Below are 23,121 nucleotides of genomic sequence, written 5' to 3' on the forward strand. Positions count from 1 at the left end.
GAAACAAAAAAAATTACTTACTCAGTCCAGGAAGCAGCACCCGGATATTCTGTATACCCATCTTTCGCAAACGAATGCCTGAATCAATGATCACACTTGGCTTCCTCCATCCTCCCTGGATGCATCGATCGATCGGCACCTCTTCCCTCCTCTGCACCCTCATCCCATCCTTGTCCTTTCCTTGGTACAATATCCCATTATTATTATGGCGGCGACGACATTTGCTGGCGACTGAGAAACGGTTGCCTCTGACTCTAAATGATTTCTAAACCCAGGTCTCAGCGCAGTCGGCTAAACATTCTTTCCCTTTCGTTGCTCTTCAAAGAGACGCGCGCCCTGCTGAGTTGGCCTGAGCATCTGTGTGCAGTACGTCTGTAAAAATGTGCTAGAGAACTCGTTTGTTGTTTGGGTAATGGAGTAATGGAGGGGTAATGGGGGTAACACAATATGTTTACAATCCCGTTCTCTAGAAAATCGGAACAAGCGCGTGTCAAGCTCGTTCACCCCTCCCTTCGCGTACTCCAACCCCAATCGCTCATATGTGTGTGAGTGTGTGTGTGCGAGAGAGAGAGAGGGGAGAGAGAGGGAGGAATGGAGTGGATGCGAGGATCGAGGATCATGGATAACCGCCTTCAAGTCTATGTTTTCTAGCACCTTTGGTATTGTTTTTAATTTAATGACATGCATGTACGGAGCAAATGTAGAATGTTCAAAGCGACTCCAAGCGAATGCGCTTGTTGGCATCCTGTAAATTGACAGTAGCCTCATAAAGCCTCGAATCCTTCTCGACAATCAGTCCCCGTAGCCAGCGCACCTCCATCTCCAGTTCCCGCACCTTGAGTTCAAGGGCCTCCGCACGTGCCGTCTGCTCACGGGCCGTCTGTTCCAGTGTCTGCTCGCGCAACTTTTTCTTTTGCCGGAACCGAGCGGAAGCAGCCGTGTTACGCCGCCTCTTATCCTCCTCTGCTAAAACCTTTGTCTGGTATTCGGGATCATCCTTGGAAAATGAATCCGCTGCAGACAGTTGGGGTTGTTCCTGCTCCTCTGCATCATTTCCCTGACTAGAGTCGGTTTCGTTCACTGCACTGCTAGAGCTGCTGCTGACGGCGGTCTGGTCGACTGAAGAATTTTTGGGTGAACTTGATTGTGAGGATGTTAATGAAGGTGCTGTGAGGGAGGGGACGATAGCAGTTGGAAGTGTCCGTGGCTTCTTAGCAATGGGTGCAGGTTCGGTATATTGAGGTATGGATTGTCGCAACAGCTTGGCAGCTGCTGGTGTTGTCGGTGCTGCAGTCAAAGCGGGCGCAGTTACCGGCTGGATGGCGGGGTATGACGAATGCTGATGTTGCTGCAGCCTAACTTGTTGGTGAACCTGCCGCGTCTGTGATGTTGCGGCCGAGTATGCAGCCAGGAGCGAGTGGAACGAGTTGACAGCGGCCACTTGCTCCTGGAGTTCTGGTCTGGATTCTTCGTTCAGAGGGTTGCGTTGGCGAGTGCGTTCCAACAAGGACAAGGGTCGAGAGTCTAGATGATATTGCAAGGAAGGAAGTGGTATGGTCAGCATAGGCAACTCGTATGATCAAGGGTATACGCATATGATCTTGAGAGTGCTTATCATCCAGTTACCATTGGGAGTGTTGATGGCATGCTGCTGCTGCTGCTGCTGCTGTTGCTCCTCGCCATAGATGTGCTGCCCCAGAACTGGACTAAGCTGTCCGTGGCTGCTATTGACGGTGGTGGTAGTTGCAGTAGGAGTAGCAATGCTACTGCTGTCGCTGAGGAGAAGAGTGTTGGATGCAGCGAGCTGGTCGAATCCAGAGTCGGACTCAAAGATGCCCAGCCCTGGGGGAATATCGAATGTGAACTCTGCGTTGGTCCAGAGGGAGAGCTCTGCAGCATAGTCGATAGGGGAGGCTGAGGCATCGTCGGCAGTCGCATCCTCGGAATTGAGGCCCTCGATAAGGGCAAGGCATGGGTTGTCAGACATGGCGAGTTTGATGAAAAAGAAGGAGTCGAATCTGATTTATGAAAGGGCTGGTGAAAAGCCATCTTTGAGTCTTGAAGCGAGCCACTGAGCGGAGACGAATATGACATACTGCCCTCCCGGCTCTTAGAAAAAAGGTTGTGCAGATCGACTGCGTTTCCAATAGTGCCATGCATTTCTTATCGGTATGTCCACCATGTAGCCCCAAACCACCTGTGAACATCATCAAGGGACGCCGCAGCTATCCATTTTTGTTATTGAGGCCAGGTCCTCCCAGACGTGCAGGCGTACCAAGAGACGTCGCAGCTGTCCTGCCGGACTTCTATGTTTGTTGGCGCTCGGCACGTGCAAGAAAGAGCCCTTTGTGCTGGATTCATGGGATGTAGCCTTTCGAGGTGCGCTGCCTGGGGATCTGGCGTCAATAAAAAACAGTGACATAGTCTTTCGAGAGCCTCGCCTAGAACTGAGGCCGACATCTTCTTACTTGCCGTACCTAGAGTAACATGGCAATAGGATACAGTCATGGCGCCTGTCGTAAGAAAGGACGCGGTGGTTCCTCGAAAATGCGTTTGGGTATGGAAGCATTTCACCAGCCGAGAGAATCAGAAGCAAAAATGGCACACGGACAAGGGAAAGCAAGCACTCGCCCAACCTACTGAGTGAATGTGCCGCTCAAAGTGAACACACGGCAAGGGTCACTTCGTGCTTCCCCACTCCAATTCGCTGATCTCCCTTATATATAACCCGCTCCACATTCAACCCCTCCATTCATTCAACATCCTCCATTCTCACATCCTCTCTTGGCCCTTATCTTCGCTCCTCTCCCGCTTCATTTTTCTTAACTGTATCACAATATAATGGCTCCTGAGAAAGTGATCCGCATCGGATGTTACAGTGCCTTCTGGGGCGACTCCGTCTCGTCTGCCGAACAGCTGGTCGCTCTCGAGGGCAAGAACCTCGACTACCTCGTGGCCGATTACCTTGCTGGTAGGGACACTGTGCCGTTATTGGCAATGCTTACACTTCAGCACACAATTGGTGCGTGTGATCTGACAGAATATTGTATATACTTAATGTAGAGGTGACCATGGGTCTACTCGCCCGTCACCGCAAGTCCGGCGGCGCGTCCAAGAAGCCCAGCCGTGCCGGTCCGGGCGGCTATGTCGGGGACTTCATCAACTTCGTCTGGAAAAGACTGGTCGAAGATATCGTCGCCAACGGCACTAAGGTCATCACTAACGCCGGAGGACTCGATCCTCTGGCCCTCAAGGAGGCGATTGAAACTATCGCCAAAGAGAACGGCATCGACAACTTGGTCGTCGCTGCTGTCACTGGAGACGATCTGCACGAGCGTGCCGAGGTCATGAACGCCAAGGGCGAGCTCCTCCCCTTCAACTACATCACCGGCAACAAGGATGAAGTGGACCGATACCCCGGCAAGGAGAAGAACAACCTGTCACTGAACGCGTACTTGGGAGCAGTGCCGATTGCAGAGGCCCTTGATGCCGGAGCTTCAATCGTTGTTACAGGACGCGTTGTGGACAGTGCGCTCGTCTTGGGACCTCTCCTGCACGAGTTCAAGTGGAATCCACTCAAGGATTGGGATCAGATGGCAGGTGCCTCGCTGGCTGGACACATTATCGAGTGCGGTTGTCACACCACAGGAGGCAACTTCACCGACTGGGAATTGAGCGCCAACTCGCCCCACGGAGGATGGGCCAATATGGGCTTCCCTGTCGTGGAATGTCATGCCAATGGTGAGTTTATTGTCACAAAGCCAGCCGAGACGGGTGGATTAGTAACGGTGGCTACTGTCGCGGAGCAGCTGGTCTATGAGGTCTTGGACCCCGGATCGTATATTCTCCCAGATGTCATTCTCGATCTCCGCAATGTCAAGGTGGCACAGGTTGGCAAGGATCGCGTTCTGGTAACGGGTGCTAAAGGCAGGCCTCCAACCCCTTACCTCAAGTGCTCTGGAATTTATGTTGATGGCTACAAGATCACTGCTGATCTCTGGATTGGCGGTGTGGATGCCAGACGCAAGGTAAGGCATTGGCCTCATAGCAACAGCAGTTGATTGGCTAAAGCTCGTGTGCATGTACAATTTCTAACCATTCGTCTGCATGTCTTTATACTGTGCTAACAGGCACTCGCAGTTGGAGATGCGGTCATTAAGCGTGCCAGGAAGAACCTCGAGCGATTCGGCATTGAGGACTATACCGCTGTCCGTGTTGAGGCACTCGGCTCTGAATCGAGTTATGGGTAAGCGAAGCGATAACGATGTCATCTACATTCCTTGTATTCAGTACTTTCATGTCTACTAACGCATATTTTTATTCATTATCATTATCAGGCCCCACTCGACCGCTCTTGATGCCCGCGAGGTCTGCTGCAGAATCACTGCTGTACACCCCGAGAAACATGGTCTACTTCTCCTTGGTGTCGAGTTGGCACCCAGTGCAACTGGAAATGCTCCCGGTATCACCGGAGGTGGAGCTGGCCGCCCTCATCCCAGCCCCAACATGACCCACTACTCGATTTTGGCACCCAAGTGGGCCGTTCCTGCTCAATTGACCATTGGCAGCGGCGACAAGCAGATCCAGAAAACCATTCCCTTCACTGGACCAAGTGACGCCAAGAACGAGTACCCACCCGCTCTTCCCGCTGCTCCCTTGCCTTCAGCCAACTCGAACGAGGAGACCGTCCTTATTCCCTTAATCCGCATCGCCTATGCTCGTAGCGGTGACAAGGGTGACACTGCCAATGTTGGCGTGATTGCTCGCGATTCCAAGTTTTATCCTTACATTAACCAGCAGTTGACTGCTGACTCTGTCAAGGAGTACATGGGTCACCTTGCTCAAGGCAAGGTTGCGCGCTATGAGCTCCCTGGTATTCAGGCCTTGAACTTTGTCCTGACACGCAGCTTGGGTGGTGGTGGACTGAGCTCGTTGAATTTGGATCGTCAGGGCAAATCTTATGGTCAGATGCTGCTTAGCTTCAAGGTCAAGGTGCCGAAGGGCCTTCTCTCGAGCCTGTAAATGAACTTCTTCTCATTGAACAGTTGTAAGATAAAAGTATAATAAAAAGTTGCTGGCTTGCACAATTGACGTCAACAACATGTTGTCTTTTCTTTACGAGCAGTATCCACTTTGATGCATTCACTCCCTGCTCTTCGCATCTGCATCGGAAGGGGAGCGAACGCGTTTCCTCAAGCAGAGTTCCTTACTAAAACGCGTATTCTCCTACTTTTAGACGAGTGCACTTTATCAGTTTCACGTAAATTAAGGTTTAGTGTGGGGGGATTGGTGGCGCGTCGGGCAGCCACTACCAGCGGTCAAGGAGGGCAGAGTCAAAAAAGGGCCTTTTGCCACCACGCCCTTGATCCCCATTCACTTCTGTCATCCCACTTCCTCTCACTCGTCCTCTCAGACCCTGAGCTCAGAACCTCGCTCAACCCAATTCTAGTCTGTTCACACCATGAGCTCCCCGCTGGACCTGATTCGGCTTACGCTGGTCGAACTTGTCGATGACATGAATGGGGACAATCCTGACACGGTCGACAGTCAGGCAGCGGCTACCAATATCTGCAGCATGGCCCTGTCGGAATTGAAGGAAGAGGAAATTGGTAAGAAGAATAAGCAGTTTTAATGTGTATCAACTGGCCCAGGATGTTTTTTAACGCTATTGCACACTTCGATTCATTACGCATTGCAACAGATATGGCCACATCGCTCCTGTTCAACTCAGAAAGAGGGATTTTGTACTTTCTGAGGAAATCCCTTGACAAGGCCGTGCACGGAAACGCAAAGGTCATCTTCCTTGAGTTTACTGCAGAGTTCATTAGCCGCTCACCAAACTCCGTCACTCCGTACATTGTGGATATCAAGGTAAGAAGAGCAGATCGAATGCCTTGGATCCCCAATTGGACGTACATTTTGATAAAATGACATGCTACATACTGCATACTAACTGCAACATACGTCTGTTCTTCACTCATAGAAAACATGTCTAGGCTTGTTTCTGAACGACGGCATGGCCAGGGTCAAGAAAGCCTCTATTTTTCCCATCAAAATTCTACTCAAATCCTGCATCACGGACCCAGAGGCACTCGACATTAGCGGGTTGTTTGATAAATTGTACGACGCATACGGCACCCAGCAATCAAAGATGGCTTCCACAGTGAAAGCAGAGGTTCTAGAAGTACTTGGCCTCATTGCTCGACATTTCCCAACAGTTGCCGCTAAGAGGGTGCGGGAGACCGTATTGATGCGTTGGTGCCTGACAACAATTCAGGATCAACTGAATCGGGGCAGCAAACAAGAATTGACACTGATGGCAGGGGCAGTTGTTGGACTGGATAACTGTCTGTACAGCTTTTCGGACAAGGCTGCCAAGGACATACCAACCATCCTCCAGATCATCAAAACACTTGTCAATGTGCCAGAGGATCTCAGCCGATTTGCGACACCCATTGGTATAGCCCTGCTTTCAATTTGATCACACGCTAGACGGCATGGCTATGCTTAGGCCTGCATTCCTAACCCCTTGCTATTTTATCGTTCTTTAGCGGCATTGGACTTATTCGCACATCACATTCATCTTTTCCGGTCAAACCTGATTGATATCTATGAGTGGATGTATCAACGGGTAGCTAGTTACTGCGAGCACTCGCACGCCGGAATGTCAAAGTGCGGATATAATTCTCTGGATGTGTTTTTGCAGGAAGTAAGTCCTCAAGTTGCAACGACATCCTTCTTTAATTGTGAACAGACGAAACAGTTCAATACTAACCAACCTGTGCGATAGATGGCAAATGTGTTGACGACTTCGGAAACGACAGAGAAGGAGTACAACTGCTTCTTGGTAACACACTAATGCAACGTTTATACATCTATACAGAAGAGAACGGGTTGCTGACACTTTGAGTCTCTCTTTCCTTCCCATAGTTCTTCACAGCAAACTTCACCCAGATCATCAGCACTGAAGTTGTTACATCAACAGCACAATACAAGGCTATGTCTGTAGCAATTCGAGGCTATGGATACTTTGCGGCACCATGCAAACACATCGCTCCTGACCAGCTTAAGAATCTGCTCGCACATCTTCTGCAAAAAAGCGCCTTCCTGATTGCCTCGTAAGTCCAGCTGCCCGCTACATCAATGGATATTGAAGTATGGATGTTGAAATGACGTCTAGTAACTCCTTTACCTTTCTCATAGGAATACAAATGAGGGGGTGGATAGCTCGACATCACATCTTGCCGCGTTTATCTCTGCGTATTCATTCGTTGCTCAGGTCTACGATGAAATCCCAGAGCTCTTGATGGCGGCGTTGAACCAGATGGCAAATGCAGCGATCATCAACTTTACAAAAATGTCGACCTACGCCCGCATCGACTGCACAATCGCTATAGAAAAGCTCCTTGTCATGCTGTTCCACAAGGGCGAGGGTATCCTTAGAGGATTTTTTGACAAGTTTTGTAAGTATCATTTGGTATTGTCTCAGGCACTCGTTGATGGATTGTCGTTTTGTTCCGCATACTCATTCTGAAATGTCTTCATTCGGATAGCGTACAAGTTGCTTGTATTCACATCCGCGGATATTTCCAAGCCTATAGTAGGACCACCGAGAGGCGATCGGCCCCTCATTTCTGGGGACGTTAATTGGCATTCCTATGCAGTCTACCTCTTCCTGTGGCGAAACCTGTTCAAGCCCAGGTCTCTCAGCAAGGAACTGGACAAGACTCCGGTTGGTATCTCGGACGAGGACCTCGAAAGGTTTTTGCATGTCATCTATGGGTCCATTATGGAGTCTTTCAGGCGGCTCGTCACACTTCTGAACCTTTCTGTGTCGGATTCAGAAATGGACATTGAGGACGAACCAACGCCGCAGCTCATTACGACTGATATGGACTCTGCAACAAGATCCGCCATGGGACCTGTATCTGGCGATATCTCAAAAATGCAGGCAAACTGTCAAAAGGACTTTATTATTTTCCAGAATCTGACAGAATTCTGGCAACTCTTCCTGCCCGAGATTCGGCCCGATCTTTTCGCACGCTGGACATTTGTTGTCGGTAACACTTTAATTGAGCTCTCAGCCAAGAATCCGCTCGTAAGCGGTTTTCACAAAATGTTTGCGACATGTTTGCAGGTTTGTCAGTCGATTTCTCTGTTCCAGCCAAAAGTCAAGTCCGAGAAGCATACCAAGGTAACAGACTTTCAAAGAAAATGCCTATTAATGGATAATATGATTCAAGGCGCTATGGAATGAACTAATCTACAATGTTCGGTATGACATCTCAGGTGGAAGATGAGCCCGTGGACGCTCAACGAGCTGCTGTACTGTTCCAAAAATACATCCGCGAAGTCCTTGCCCGACTAGAACAATACAAGGACGACCTGCTAGCATCCTGTTTGCACCTGGTGCTATCAAGTCCCGCAGCTCTGATGGATTCTGAAAGCATCATCGCTCCGATCCAACTCGCTCTCAAACTTGGCCTGAGTTACTTCCCGCTTGCCTCTGTAGGACTAGATGCTATCGAACGATGGATCGATATTGTGGAACACGAACATGATGCATGGTTCAGTCAGGTCCTACCATGTCTGAATGAATATTTGATGGTACAAATACCTGCCACTGGGGATACTGATGGAACGGATGGACCCAGTCCAAAGTCCAAACAAAGGGTGCTTACGCGGAACGATCAATCATACAAGGCAATAGCCAGAAGTGCCGCCTTGCTGGTCAGTTTAATAGCTATTAAGGCGTTTCGGCATGATAAATGAGACCTGAATAGGTTTACTAACAGGTGTTCCGACTTCAAAAAAAAAAAAAAATAGACATCCTCCGATCAAGTCCAATCTCTGCGTAATCTGCAGTTAAGGATTTTAAGGCTGCTGGGACGGCAAGCTCGGTATAACAAACTAATTCTAAGCCAGAGAACGGTGCACGATAGTGCCAAGAAGGAGTCGTCGGGCTTACTTGCATGGGATCCAGAGGCGCGAGTGAAGATTAAGATTCCGTTCCAAGAGATGAAAACAGAGATCCAGTTCGGTAAGTGCGGAGCAAATTCTTCCTTTTTTTTTATGTAGAGATTCGCAAATACTAAAGTATATGCGTTTTTTTTTTATTCTGCTTATAGATGAGATGCTTCCAAGAATCGTGGACCTTGCCGAGAACTCCTTGAATCGGCAAATCAAAGTTGCCAGCTGTGAGCTCCTTCACTCTCTTATGATCCTAATGATTGGATCCAGCGCGATCCGCGCACGCGATGCGAAAGACCCAAAGAAGGTATCGATATCGCATTGATTTTGTAGCGCACGACGTATTTTTGTGACACCATCTGGTAGTATATGTTATTCTAACCTGAGTACCGCGTCGTTATTGTAGAGTCCATTCCATAAAATCTTCCTCAAGTTGTTTCCTGCCTTGCTCCGCTTAGCAGTCGATGTAGACCAAGTCCCTCGCTCGCTCTATCGTCCATTGGTGTCACAGCTGATCCATTGGTTGACCAATAATGCCCAGTACGAAAATCCGGAGACGATCGCACTCCTGAATGCCTGTATGGATGCGGCATGCGATACACTTGGGCCTCTACGGGACTACGGAGCAGAGTGTCTGGGCGAGTTTGTTAAGTGGTCCATCAAGCAAACTTCTGGATCTTCTTCTGTAAGGCATTACGATATACTATCTGTATCCTCCCTGTAGGTCTCTTCATAACGATTTTCAAATAGAAATTGACCCTTTTTTAATTTATTTTTTTCATGTAGTCCAGCTCGGTGAACGTGAAGTCGTTGTTGAAGCGAATTTACAACCTCGCGTCCCATTCGAATCCTGCAAAGCGCCTGGGCGCAGCACTGATTGTGAACCGTATCTACAGGGTTTTCCGCGAGGAGGCACCTCTGGTGGATCAATTCACCATGGAGCTCCTGTACTGGATGCTCTTTAGTCTGCGGCTTGCTGAAGGCGATCATGCCGGTCTCGGCACGCGTCAGCAGGCATCTCTTGCGATCTCACATCTTCAGCGCATCATACAGGTCAAGGCACAGCTGTTTATCAAGGATTCTAAAGATCGGAGGCGAATCCCTGGTCTAGAGGATGCCACTCTGGAAAGTCTGGTCAACTGGCTGCTAAAGGAGACCTCACGACAGGAGGTGGAGTACACAAAGATGTGTAGAGCACTTTTTGATGCCTTTGCGAAGTTGTTGCCGGGTATGCTCTTTACTATGCAGAAACTGGATGTTTTAGTGGTACGTCTGACATTCGTCGCATAACTGCTAACCCGCCATAATCCTCCTTCATAGGCGCGCCAACACCTGGTGCGTGGATTGGCTCCAAACTATCCCAAGACCCCGTGTTCCTTTTTTCTATCTACAATGGAGCAGATTTCGCATCGGGGACATTCTCTCAGCCAGACGCATACCAAAGATGGTGCTGCCAGCTTGCCTCCACGCTCTCGAACTACGTTTGGCTACTCAACCATCCGGGCAGCTCTGAACTTTTAATGACACAGCTGACGAAGGCCAGCATTCTAGTTATATCAGCCAAATTTGCTGACAAGTGCCTTCTCTTCACGCGCACTCTGGCGCGGAATCAAGCAACCACGCCTCTGACAGCATCCGAGCGGCGACAGATCATGGACCAGAACTTTGTCACAGCTCGAGGAGTAATTTCATTCGTCTCCTTGATCATTTCACGAGACTTGGATCGGGGCAGTGGTGCTTTAGCTGCTCAGCTGAAGAACTCTGGGCTTTTTGGGCCAAAGTTCTTTGCAGTCTTTGCTGCGTGTCTATTCAACCCCGATAGCATTGGAAATGATGAACTTCTGAAGAGCGAGGAGGAAACCAAAGCACTGAGGAGCGAGCTCGAGAGAGCCCTGAAGGCGTTCCAGCGACTTTCTGCTGATCTTGTGCGCCCATTTGGCGAGGCGCTTATGGAGACCATCTCTTCTGAGGACCTAATCCCTTTAGCGGTCTCTCCTGATATTAAAGGTAAGTTTAGAATCACTTGTTGCTATTGTGGTTCGCAGGGCTGGAGGCTCAAAATGATGAAAATAATAGGACTGACATGGTTCCGACTGATTTTGGTTTAGGACAAGATCCCATCAAGTGCAAAGCGGTTGTCAATGGACTTGAATTGGTGCAGCAGTGCGGTCTGCTGGAGGCCATGTTTGAAGGCTCCTTCAGCAAGACCCAGCAGTATGTGGCGTCACTGTATGAGACGTTTATGACCATGCAGACAACCCAGGATCCACTCTGGATTAACTATTGCAGCACGCTCCTGAGACTCTCTCTGGGCCAAAATCAGTGCCGCCAACGCCTATGGCAATATCTTCTCGTATGTATCACGTTTGCTGTAGGACCACGACACAAGTCTGTGAACTGTTGACCAATATTCAATCGTGCACTCTGTAATTTATTTTAGGACCCCGAGAATGTGGAGCACGCTAAAATGACTTATTTGAAGTACGCGGACGAGATTAATCAGAGCCTTGCACTGAACTTTTTGGAGCTGACGCCGGAGTTGTCGCGGTCGGCGAAGAAAAGCCCTTTGATGTTAAGCATTTGGAACGATTTCTTGGAATACATGTTCACGCACCCAAGGCTAAGCGAGGAGCGAAACGCGTTCCTGGATATGGTGGGCGGCACACTGAAGAATCAACATAAACATCGTTTTCAATTTTGCAGATGTCATTGTGCTCATTGAAATTTCCGTCTTACTTTCTGTTTATGACAGTTGACGAAAGATTACTCCGTGCTGCAAAAAATGTAAGTCGCTTTTTTCAGTAACATAAAGTGGCAATACAAGATATCGGGCCGATGCTAACGAACATATCTCTCATACTCTCTCTCCCTCATTTACTATGTTAGTGTGGAGTCTCTTGAAAAGGACCAAGTGTCGATGACGATCGCGATCTGGAAACGGGTTGTGGCACTCAGTCCACGAATCCTTCGCATGTCAAAATCGGACTCCTTTGTCGAGTACTTCTTCAAGGTCTTCCAGTCGTTTTTCGAGCGGGATACAGAAACAAGGGAGTACTTGTCGCTGCCGGTCATGTCCGAAGCGTTCCCAATTCTGCCTATCTTTCTATCATATCCGGGCGCAAGAACAGCGGAGGTTAGTAATTCGCACTTCAGATCTTTGTAGTATCGCTATCACCGTAAAGTCTTACCTCGTTAACCGACATTTCGTATTCATGTAGTTCGAGGTGGTGCTCAACAGGGCTATCTTGAACTTGATGCCCATGTCTTCGTCCGAGTACGAACGTGGCAGTTCTAAGTAAGCAAAGTTTAACTCCTTGCTCATCCACTTGGTCCTACATTTCACACAATTAACCCATATTATGCGTAAATAGGTTCAAGGACTATATTGCCGCCCTTGACCTGCTTTTGAAAGCCCTCGTGGCCTCATCCAGCACCAATCTTTTCAAGACCTTGATGGGTATTGCCATCCGCGAGTCGAACCATCCTCACATGGAGCAGATGCAGCAGTTTATCTCTTCATTTGCGCTGAAGCTGCCTCTCTCAAAATTCTTGGAGATCACCGGCTATTGCTTTGAGTAAGCAACTGTGTTTTTTTCTTTCTTTCTTTCTTTCTTTTTTTTTTTTGTTGATCCGGAAGAGTGAGGCTTTATCTCCGATACTGACGAACGTGCATGGCACGGCTCGATGCTTAACTGTAGTGAGTTCATCAAGCGCACGCACTCGGACGAACATCGCCGGAATATCGTGCATCAGATTTTGCTCCCTATCTTAAAGATAATGCCTCCCCTGAGTGTCTCTGAGTTTTATGTGCTGTACATCTCGCGCATTATGGGTGTCATCAAACAAGAGCAGCCTCGCCTGATGGACATCGACCTTCGAAGAGACTTTATCGAACGCGAATGCTGTTATGACCTCATCCATGTGTTATATATGAGACTACCTGCTGAGTTCGTGAATACCAAGGAGAGTAAGATCGTGGACGCATTTACGAAGGGAAATATGGTTACTGGAAAGGAGCTGACAGTTGACGTCTTCCGGACAGCCAACGCGGCGAAGTTTAAGCAGGATACGGTAAGATATCGTGGCGAGGCATCCCATAGGGTACACTGCGCCGCACTCAGCGCTAATACTGAACTGTGAGATGCTTACTTTGAATAGAATTCTATGACGCCAGAGGCTGCATCCCACAGGGTGGATTTCAAGCGCGCAGCGTACAACGCGCTTGCGGCAGCGATCTTATGCACGCAGCGCAAGGAGGACTTCTTCCGGCAGTTCCTCTTCCGCGACAACGAAGCCAAAAAGGAGCTGGTTTGGGAGAATATCGTTGACCTCACGGTAAGCTGCACATTTGTTTGTATCTTTATGTTCTCTTTATGTCGGAACCTCCAAGTAACATTCATAGAGGAACTTTTCAAAAAAAAAAAAAAAAAAAAAAAATAGGCATGCTATCATTTTGAGCAGATTATCTCCAGTCCTCTTGTAAGATCTCGCTTGTCCGATCTTCGCTCAAAGTCATTGAATCCGGATAAGACGTAAGTACTATAACAACGTTGAGCGGGAATGTGTGTAGATAAATTCTAAATGGATCTGATTTCATTCGCCTTAGATACAACTCCAAATACAAATATATGTCGTCTCAATATCTGCGCGATAGCAGTCTATCCCAGGTAATGTAGTCTGAGCAGAGAGAGCATACAGGGCTTCCTGAACAATTGACAAAGCGCTAACTACGGATGGTGCACTGCATTAGAGCGTTGGGGTGCTTGATGATGATGATATGTATATCGATGCCGAGAGTGAGTTAGGTGATTGGAAGGACAGCTTGTCGCTTGAACAAGAATCTCTCCAGGATGCGGGTGAGTCGAGCAAGATCGCCGACGGCAAGAGTGACGACAGGTATGGAGAGAACCATTGACAGCGTATTCTCAATACAAGATGCCTATTTAACGATACTAATCATCCACACGTCTTTCGATCCGACATCTCAGGCGTGAAAATGAGCATACACTTGAGCTGGACGCTATCAACCGCAACCCATGCATGAAAATGATCTTGCTGATCATCAACGAGCTCCACACCGGTATCACCCCTCCGCCAAGGGAGATGGCCAGGGAGGAGAGCTCGATGCCGTCTTGGATGAGAGATATACATAGGAAGCTGACGAACCCCAGTAAGTCCAATGTCCATGGCATACGTTCCACTGATATGAATAGCCACATGTCGATGTTAATGCCTCAAGTCCCTACGTTTATAGATACCGCTCTGAACATTCGGCTATTCCTGGCTAAGGTTGTTGTCAACATGCCGGAAGCATTCGAGATGTACGCACACTCTTGGATTCGCCCTTTGATGCGGCTTGCCATGGAAGGCGAGTCCTATGGCGAGGCCATGAATTATTTTGTCCAAGTAAGTACAAATATCGACAAACTGCACTGTCCTTTTATTTCGGGACAAGATAATGACCTGTTCTTAATTTATCGTCTTGTTAGGACTTGTGTGTACTCGTAGTCGTTTGGGGTGAATCGATCAAATTGGCGGACAATTATGACGATCGCGTTCTGCTCCTCAACTTCATGAGCTATTTGATGAAGAACTGTTATCATGAACAGCGGCAGTACTTAATGAACAACATCGATCTGGTCAAGGGTGTGTTCGAGAATTGGTCTAGCATCGCCATCGTGCCAACAGTAGGTGTATAGTTTTATATGTTGAGTATTTGTCATTTATTGCTTGACAAAAAGTTGATATGTTTCCATCCGCGCTATGGCTCCATAGATGATCATATACAACAACTTCAAGAATTTCAAAGACCAGAAAAAGAACATCACCGGGATTCAACTTTTGGGTATAGTTTTGACTCATGATAATTCGCCGTTCTACAAAGGTCCTGAGATCGATTTGGGCAAATTGACGGAGGGCGAGTATTATGACACCCTGGTCCGCAACATGGGCAGCCCGCTCAAGCAGGTGTACACATCTGCTGCTGAAGTGTGTGGGCTTATATTGGCATACATGAAGAGGCATAATTGTATGGACAGCGACTTTCAAGACTTGGTTACAAAGCAGGTGTGTTACTGGGACCCGTCAGGTCTTGTACCGTATTAGCGGTGTAATATGATCTAGGACTAAGTTTCTTATTTTCCGCCACTACAGCTTTCTGAGCTTTTGATAACAACATCAGGGCCTGGTTCACGGTCAAAGAGCGGCACTGTGCCCTTTCTAAACAGTCTGCACAAGGTCCAACTGAATTTCCCAGTGATTACCGATGCCTTTGGCCCAAGACTCATGTTCCTTTTCCCGCAGCTGCTGGGTGAAGAGCGCACTTTGGCTCTAGAAATTCTAGCTGGAAGAGCTGCCCACCTCCCTGATCTCTTCCAATCGCTGCAGGCTCTTAACTTCCTTGGTTGTCTCCGACATAGGTATGCCTATCCATCAAACACATGTGATGATTCTAGACTATGGCTAATAATTGGTGTAAATGCGGTTTTTATAGAGACGAGGCGACTCAATTTGCGGCTCTATCAATCATTTACGCGCTGTGGGATTCCATGAAGCCGGAGCAAATCCTTTATTTCATGGACACGATCATTTTGGAGTTTTCATCTCACACCAGCATCGAATGCAGAGTAAGCTGGCTGGATCATGTGTATAAAATGGGTCTATTACGCTGTATACATGGCTTGTTGGCACTGGTCCTAATATACCTTGTTTTACTTGTCTGTATAGAAATTGTACTATTCGATTCTTATGGTGCTGTTTGACAAACATGTTGGCACTCCAACAGTAGCGAATGTGCTGCGAACTCAGCTTTTGCGCGGACTCGGTGATCCAAGTGAATCCATTCGACATACTGTCGTAGAATTCTGGTATGGCAAGAACCGATTACCAGCGAACGTTTTCCAGCGTTTGGGCGAGATTGTGAAGTAAGAACAATAGCCTGTCAATGTACTTTCATATTGGTATCGTTTTGTAGCATCAGACTGACGATTACTTTTAGAAACATGTATGATACAGAGGCTGAGGATAAGTTCCTCAATTACGCGACATACATGCTCCTGGATCGAACGAAAAAAAGCTCTGACTACACGGAACCTATCTTCTCAGAGCCCCTTCCGAACGCCAAATTCAGCGATGATTATGCCAACATCGACACTTCCTGGAGACACACGGTGGCCATGACCCCGCTATTCGTCAACACTCAACAAAGCCAGTCGCAGGTACGTCGTATACGCTACCCTGATACTTTACTTGATAACCACGCTTACATAGATATCGTAAGCCGCATGATTAACTTTCGTTTATTTTTCTTTCCATATAGACGGCACGGAACGACGGCACTTTGGGTGACGATGAACTTCGCGCGACTCAATCAACGTTCGAATTCAGTATGACGCTAGACGGAGGTGCCCCAGGGATCAGGTCGCAGTTAGGCGGCATAACAAATTCGAGCTCTACTTTGATGTTCAAGAGCCAAGAGCCTGCAGTCACTATGTCCTCTCAATCGTAGGTTGTCCTTTAACTATTTTGTAAATATGTCCCAGCATCCGCCTGACTACTGAGCAGAAACCTCTTGAACTACTATGAATTATTAGGTCGTCTTCACTCGATGGCAACCAAAGGTATCACCGTTTGCAGTACCGCCGCGTCCAACTTAGCGAAGTAGATCAGTCGCAGCGCTATAAGCGCGCGTACGAGTCCAAGGTGCAGAATCGGATGCTGGCCGCAGCAGACAAGGAGATCGCGAAAGCAAAGAGCGTTTCCATGATCCGCAAGTACAGAGACGGCGACCTGCCCGACATTCAGATCCCATATTCGGATATCATTCGGCCGCTGCAAAGCCTAGCAGAGATGGACGTTGAGATCTGCAGAATGATCTTTAGCAAATTGGTGATAAGTCTGATGGCTCAAGTAGAATCGCATATCGAAACGGTACATAAGCGTCTGACGCCTTTGTTACATATTCTGACAGGTTATGATGAGCACTCTGAATAACGTTGCTGTGCACTCCTTTGATGAATATAGGAAGAGGGGGCCCTCGCATACAAGGAAGGGCTTATCAACAACTTTAAAGGCATACTTCAGAAATCGACAATTCTTTATACGCCTTTCATCGGCAGCGTCCTTCGAATTTGTCACGACTACGGCGAAGCAGATATCCCAGCGGGTCTGGTGGCAAAGGTCTCTGTTCGCAGCTCAAACCAGCATCTCGGTATTATTTTGATCGAAAAACAGATCCAGCACTTTGATTCCAGGGAACGATCGGCGAAACGTCAGAAGACAAGTGAATCCAGTATCCACGACCCCAAGAGACGTAGCTGGATCGAACTCGCGAGGATCTACAAGTCTGTTGACGAGAAGGATATTTTCAAGAGCATTTACGAGAGCAAAGTTGCCATGACAGACTTCACTAGAGACGCGATCGCAGCTGAAGTCGTTGGGGATTACGATCGTGCGGTGAGAGTCTACTTTGATGGTATCACCAATCATATTACCAATGGGATGCACGTTGATGGAGCAGAGCAGGACGTTTGGGCACATGGGCGCCTCGAGTGTCTGGAGCACCTGGGTGACTGGGACTATCTTGAGGCCAACATGATGTCGGATCTGGATAACGACTCACGAGAAGTGTGGACAGAGGATTATCAGAATCCGTATCTTCATTACTTCCTCACTAGCTACATCAAACTTTACGAGGGCAAGCGAGAGGATGAGATGCTGGAAATCTGGACCACAGAGAATCCCAATCCACTCTTCCAGTTTATTGACGATGCCATGAACAACCCAGCACACCGTCAAATCCTTACGACTCAGTATCAGCCAGGTATTGTTCATCTTCAACTCCCTTTGGGTACTTGGGATGTACGTGGAGATACCTGTCAATTTCTGACCATCTTTTGACTTTTGTTCTTAAATAGAACTGGCTCTCACTGCAGTTATCAGAAAGGACTTCAAGCAGGCGTCCTATTATCTCCGAAGATCCTTTGACCGGTTTCTTTCTGTCTGGTCAAATCTTCATCCGCTCTCGGAAAAACCTCGATTACACGAGTTGGCAAACCTGCAGCGGGTACGCGCATTGCGATCAATAAGATATGAACCACTTGATTACGTTCCTGGAAATTTGCAGCAGCTGACCGCTTTCACTTTGCTCAAATAGATCGTAGAGTTGGAAGAGTTCTTGGACTGCGTAGATGCAGCACTTTGTAGTTCTAATACGGATCCATTGGAGCCATTGCTTTCAAAGTGGGACCGCCGGTTCCCTGGCGTATCCACAGATACAATGATCACATGGAGGAATGTCCTCGATGATCGAAAACTCATGATCCAGCGCCTGGAGGACCATCTTTCTGTAAGCAGACATCTCTTCTTTGCGCCATACTTATTTCCTTGTTCAACTTCAACTCAATGTTTTTTTATTTTTTATTTACATAGTACTCAAAAAGACATGAAAAAGTGGTCTCGAACCACCGCATCCACGGCTTTATACAGATGTCATCAGCTGCTCGTAATCAAGGAAACTTTTTCGTTGCCAATACCTGTATTGCATCCATGCGAGTGTTGAAGGCCCCTTCATACGACATCTACAGCAGTGAACTGAGGTTGGCGCTGGCCAAAGCAATGGCGAAAATGGACCGTAACGGCAAAGCTGACATCCTGATGGACGCTTTGTCAAAGTTTGAGAGGCACATTGTAAGTGACCTGTGCTCAAACTTGGGAGGTTTTTTTTCACTTCTGTCTTGTGTACCTGCTCATGGTATCATGACTTACCTCAGGCTACATTATGTGTACTGATCAATAGGAAAACGACCGTGAGTTCGACCAAGTGCAAATTGTCGGACTAAATTTACTTGGCAGCAAAGCTTATGGTCACTTGCGCGATCTTCTTGTGGACGATCGCGTGGTTTACGACCACCTCAAATCGAACAGTTGGGTTCGTGGCGTCCTTCAGTCCAAGGGTAATGAGGCTAGCCTCGTACAGGAGCTCCAGCAGCGTGGTTTTGAATGTCTACGCTCAGCTTCAAATCTCGAGACCGGTGAAAATGTATGGCTTATTCGAACTGCTTTACCCGCATTACTCTAGTAGCCTAAACTGAACTAACCAACCTTCATTGTTTTAGATGGTCAAGAAACTTCGCTTAACAACAGCCAGATACTGCGACAAAATCTTAAGACACCGTGAGAACAAAGAGAGCGATAAGGATAAAGAGCCTACCTTGGTAATAACTCAAGATATATGTCAGCGTGCTAAATTTCAAGTCTGAAGTCCTAACTGTACCATTGCCTCATTTTTTTTAGAGCACCAAGGATCTGGCAGTCTATGCTAATCTTGTCATCAAGAATACCCTGTTGTCCATGCGGGACGAGGAGACTGGCGCAACAGAGCTCTTCCCTCGGCTGCTTCAAATCATTGAGATATATCCGTCCAGCCAAAAAATATTCATGGAGCTGGTTAGTACCTAATGAGAAGTTATTTCTTTTGCTTTGACATTACATGGCACCGTGGCACTAACAACAGTGTTTTGCTCCACTGCTACGACAGGTGTCAGATTTCCCAGGCTCCTGGGGCTTTGTTCGATGGATCCAGCAGATGGTAGCTGTGCTTGATAAACCAATCGGTGCTTGCGTGATGCCCATCCTCACTTCGGTATGTATATGAACGCATATTGTGTTTATTGTGTCATAAATCGTATTCTAACCTTAGGAATTGTTTTTGTGTCGCATTAGATCGCTCAACAATACCCCAATGCCTTGTACTATCCGCTGACAATAAGTGCCGAAAACTACGCCTTTGAGAAGAGTCCGTCTGGCGAGAAGCGCAAGTCTGATGTTGCCGTGCTCAAAAGAACCATTTACTCGCCGCTGAAGGAGGATTTTATTTTTGAGCTGAGACGTCTCACCAATCCCGATCATCTCCTTAAAGACTGGCTGGAACAAACAGTGGTATGTCTCCTTGCTATGCTTCAGAGTGCTCAAAGTCTGACAAGGAAAAATGTCATTTTCTTCAACGTACTATTTGCTACATCGCTAGGCACTATTTCAAAGCAAGACAAGGAATGCTGAGCAGATTATGGCTGTATTCCAGGACTTGTATCGCTTGGTTTTGGACGTCAATAACCCTCGCCTGGGATCAATCGCCAAAGCCTTTGCTGCCAAGTTTGGCTCGAAATTGGAGAGTATTTGCGGTAAGCGATTGTTTTCAGGCTATAAAACGTTCATTCAAACTTCAATCTCAATTACATTCAAATTAAGATACTCATATTTATGCTTTATTCGTTCTTACAGGCAAGACGGGTCAAAAATTGACTACTATGAGCAATCGAGATTTCAACAACAACGTTCTGAAGTTTTGCCGCAGCGAGATTCTCGGGAAGGAAATCCCCAAGAAGCAGGGCGATGCTGAGCTCTTGAAATCTTACTCACCTTGGTAACGTCTCGCGTGGCAATTTTTTTTTCTGTTTGCTGTTGTCGCACGATACTAATCTGGCTGATTGCTCTATTTATCAAAGGATGCATTCCTTCCAAGCTTCAGATCACAAAGGAGCCATCGATATTCCTGGACAGTTCACGGGTTTGACTTCTCCTCATGGCCAGCAAACAGCAACGATTGTACGATTTGATCAAAGGGTCCTTGTAATGAGTTCTATTCGTAAGCCAAAGAGGATTTGTATTCTCGGCAGCGATGAAAAGGAACATCTTTTCCTCGTCAAGGTACGCAAGCAATTAAGTTCAATTGAATGCATATTTTTGTTCGTGTATGACCAAAACACTTATTCAATCAACTTTTACCATGGTTCTACATGGTATAGGGAGGAGAAGATCTTCGTCTTGATCAACGTATTCAGCAACTATTCAGTCTCATGAACGATATCATGCGTAAGGATCCGCAGTGCTCGCAGCAGAACATCAGCATTGGAACATACAAGGTCATCCCGATGTCTGGCTCTCTTGGTATTCTAGAGTGGGTGGATAACACCAAGCCATTGCGACACTGCATCGAAGGCGAGATTGCGCACAAAGAGACGTGGAGGAGGACTCAGGAGCAGTACAGCAAATTTGTTGCGTCCTTCAAAGGAGAAATGATGGGTAAAATGTCTTATTCTTTATTTTTTATGACGCCTCGGTGGCGAATCTGTAGAAAGGTGCCTGACTAACACGGCTTTTAACTCGTAGGATACCACAACTTATTCACGCAAGCGAGTCGGGAAAAGGTGGTCAAGCACATGGAGAGTCTCTATAGCCATTTTCGGGAGGATTATCTTCGACAATCGATCACCAGACTTGCTGCCTCTCCCGAGGCGTTCCTTATGCTCAGATCTGAGTTCGCGAAGAGTTTGGCAGCCATCAACGTCTGCTCGTACATTCTTGGAATCGGCGATCGTCACTTGGAGAACTTCTTGCTAGATATGTCAAATGGTTGCCTGATCCCCATCGATTTCGGTCATGCGTTTGGATCGGCAACGGAGGTACTACCCGTGCCAGAGTTGGCCCCCTTCCGTCTGACAAGACAGCTGGAAGCGTTCCTGAATCCATTGGGCACAAAAGGACTGCTTGAGCATCCTATGGTGTGTATTATGAAATCCCTGCAAGCGAAGAAGGAAGTCATTATCAACACCATGGATGTCTTTGTCAAGGAGCCATTGCTGGACTGGAGGAAGTTTGCGATCAACCAGGCAAAGGAGCTGAGTAAGTAGTCTTTTTTTTTCTTTTTACCTATTATTTTCTTGTATCACTCTTACAATGCGCTAACTAACATCTGTTGTCCCATTGATAAATAGAAAAACAAGGTGCGGATATGGACTCGTTTGAGATTGACGAGGATAGCACGGCTCCACCGGCATGGTATCTACAGCAGAAGATGGACATTGCTCTTAAGAAATTGGAGGGCTACAACCCGACCCATCTGACAGTGATGGAGCTGAATATGGGCCACGCAAACAAGCCGTTCCTATCGGCGTTGACCAAGATTGCCCTGGGAGACAAACAGCACAATATCCGAGCAAGACAGGGCAAAGTTTGCACGAGTGTTCAGGCACAAGTCGAGTGCCTAATCGATATGGCCACCGATCTAGACATCCTCGGACGTGCCTGGGTGGGCTGGATGTCCTGGGTCTAGGGAAGCTGCTGGCAGTCACCCTTCAAAGCCAATAAATTTCTGTAAACAATCTCTTTCCTTGATCTCCGCCATTCTGCCTCAAGCTCCACTTTGCCATTCCTTTTCATTCACAACAGCCAAGATGTTTGCCGCTTCAAGGAACCTTGCGACACGCACTATCCGCACCTTCTCCACATCAACATGCAAACTTAATGGTACAAAACTTGATATTAGATAACGACATTAGGCGAAGGAAGAGAGCGCGGGCGTTCTTGGATATAAGCTGTTCGCACAGCACACCGACTTTTGAATCAGCTCGACGCCTGGAAGTCATCAGGAACAAGCACAGGACACCTCTTCACTTCTGTCTGGACAGTGGCCTGTATAGCTCTGCTCATATTACGATTATTTACCAGCATAAGGACATGACTTGTCATAGGAAACGAAGATCGTCGCAGAATGTGTTGATAGTTAACCTATTGAACCACCTTTTTCCATAGCCCCTACCGCCAATACTGCTGCCGCGACCGCCACCCCGGCAACCACAACCACAGCCACAGCCACAACCACAATCGCCATACCTTCAGCAGCAAAGTCGTCCTTACCAAGGACATACTTTGTAGAACGCACGAAATCAGGACAGCTCCCCGTGTATTCTGAGTTTAAGAACGCTGGTTCCCGTCCCTTGACCATCATTCGCAAAATCCAGGGCAACGCAACAGTAAGCAGCAGCAATGACACGGGTGGATGTTGGCAGCATTCTTTTAATCGAGCAATTAATCGAAGTTTGTCTCCGTCCTGAAAAAAAAAAAAAAAAAAAAAAAAAAAAAACGACTGATCACTAACATCGTCACTCCGAATCTGTATGCAATTCGTAGGCATTGAAGACGGATATCTTGGCGACTTATCCAGAAGCAGAGGTCCGCGTTAACGAGCGTAGCAACCAGGTCATCTTGAAGGGAATGGTCATGGATGATGTTCGTCAATGGCTCACCGTCAAGGGATTTTAGAGGGTATGGAGAATCTCTGTGATATAAGATCGGCGCGACAACTGGGATACG

At 47.5% G+C, this 23,121-nt stretch overlaps 3 protein-coding genes across 3 annotated transcripts; 2 read left to right on the forward strand and 1 right to left on the reverse strand.

Annotated features, from left to right (window-relative positions):
• Window positions 1–667: 667 nt before the first annotated feature.
• Window positions 668–2,137, reverse strand: BC939DRAFT_268987 (uncharacterized protein). Its single transcript, XM_051551120.1, has 2 exons — window positions 1,627–2,137; window positions 668–1,524 (listed from the first exon to the last, which is right to left on the reverse strand). The coding sequence occupies exons 1-2, from the start codon at window positions 1,985–1,987 to the stop codon at window positions 710–712; spliced, it is 1,176 nt and encodes a 391-aa protein (XP_051409174.1). The 5' UTR covers window positions 1,988–2,137; the 3' UTR covers window positions 668–709.
• Window positions 2,138–2,841: 704 nt separating this feature from the next.
• BC939DRAFT_505932 (uncharacterized protein) lies at window positions 2,842–5,022 on the forward strand (the record flags this gene model as incomplete). The annotated part of the gene is made up of 4 exons (XM_051560734.1): window positions 2,842–2,971; window positions 3,064–4,028; window positions 4,131–4,246; window positions 4,338–5,022. 4 exons carry the CDS (start codon window positions 2,842–2,844, stop codon window positions 5,020–5,022), a joined length of 1,896 nt encoding a protein of 631 aa, XP_051409175.1.
• A 439-nt stretch (window positions 5,023–5,461) lies between these two features.
• BC939DRAFT_505933 (uncharacterized protein) lies at window positions 5,462–23,070 on the forward strand (the record flags this gene model as incomplete). The annotated part of the gene is made up of 53 exons (XM_051560735.1): window positions 5,462–5,609; window positions 5,702–5,871; window positions 5,984–6,458; window positions 6,552–6,709; window positions 6,791–6,847; window positions 6,931–7,118; window positions 7,204–7,463; window positions 7,554–8,194; window positions 8,290–8,730; window positions 8,827–9,040; window positions 9,129–9,277; window positions 9,377–9,655; window positions 9,757–10,198; window positions 10,291–10,977; window positions 11,079–11,323; window positions 11,411–11,623; window positions 11,723–11,754; window positions 11,857–12,103; window positions 12,189–12,265; window positions 12,342–12,545; window positions 12,669–13,041; window positions 13,129–13,305; window positions 13,411–13,502; window positions 13,577–13,637; window positions 13,721–13,866; window positions 13,959–14,140; window positions 14,225–14,376; window positions 14,460–14,657; window positions 14,746–15,036; window positions 15,124–15,389; window positions 15,464–15,596; window positions 15,697–15,893; window positions 15,968–16,187; window positions 16,289–16,473; window positions 16,563–16,899; window positions 16,993–17,791; window positions 17,886–18,034; window positions 18,125–18,316; window positions 18,400–18,657; window positions 18,767–19,009; window positions 19,086–19,184; window positions 19,264–19,416; window positions 19,508–19,612; window positions 19,693–19,908; window positions 19,997–20,150; window positions 20,251–20,392; window positions 20,475–20,676; window positions 20,775–21,051; window positions 21,139–21,651; window positions 21,744–22,057; window positions 22,376–22,442; window positions 22,561–22,781; window positions 22,939–23,070. The coding sequence occupies 53 exons, from the start codon at window positions 5,462–5,464 to the stop codon at window positions 23,068–23,070; spliced, it is 12,573 nt and encodes a 4,190-aa protein (XP_051409176.1).
• Window positions 23,071–23,121: the final 51 nt, after the last annotated feature.

Source organism: Gamsiella multidivaricata (assembly GCF_025024155.1).
Source record: "Gamsiella multidivaricata strain RSA 2152 chromosome Unknown BC939scaffold_63, whole genome shotgun sequence".
NCBI lineage: Eukaryota > Fungi > Mortierellomycota > Mortierellomycetes > Mortierellales > Mortierellaceae > Gamsiella > Gamsiella multidivaricata.

What these genes read in the sequence shown, in the direction of transcription:
- BC939DRAFT_268987 (XM_051551120.1), bottom strand. Translation starts at nt 1,987, where the DNA reads ATGTCTGACAACCCATGCCTTGCCCTTATCGAGGGCCTCAATTCCGAG. An exon ending in TGCCATCAACACTCCCAATG is followed by an intron (nt 1,525 to 1,626) that starts GTAACTGGATGA and finishes AATATCATCTAG; the next exon opens with ACTCTCGACCCTTGTCCTTG.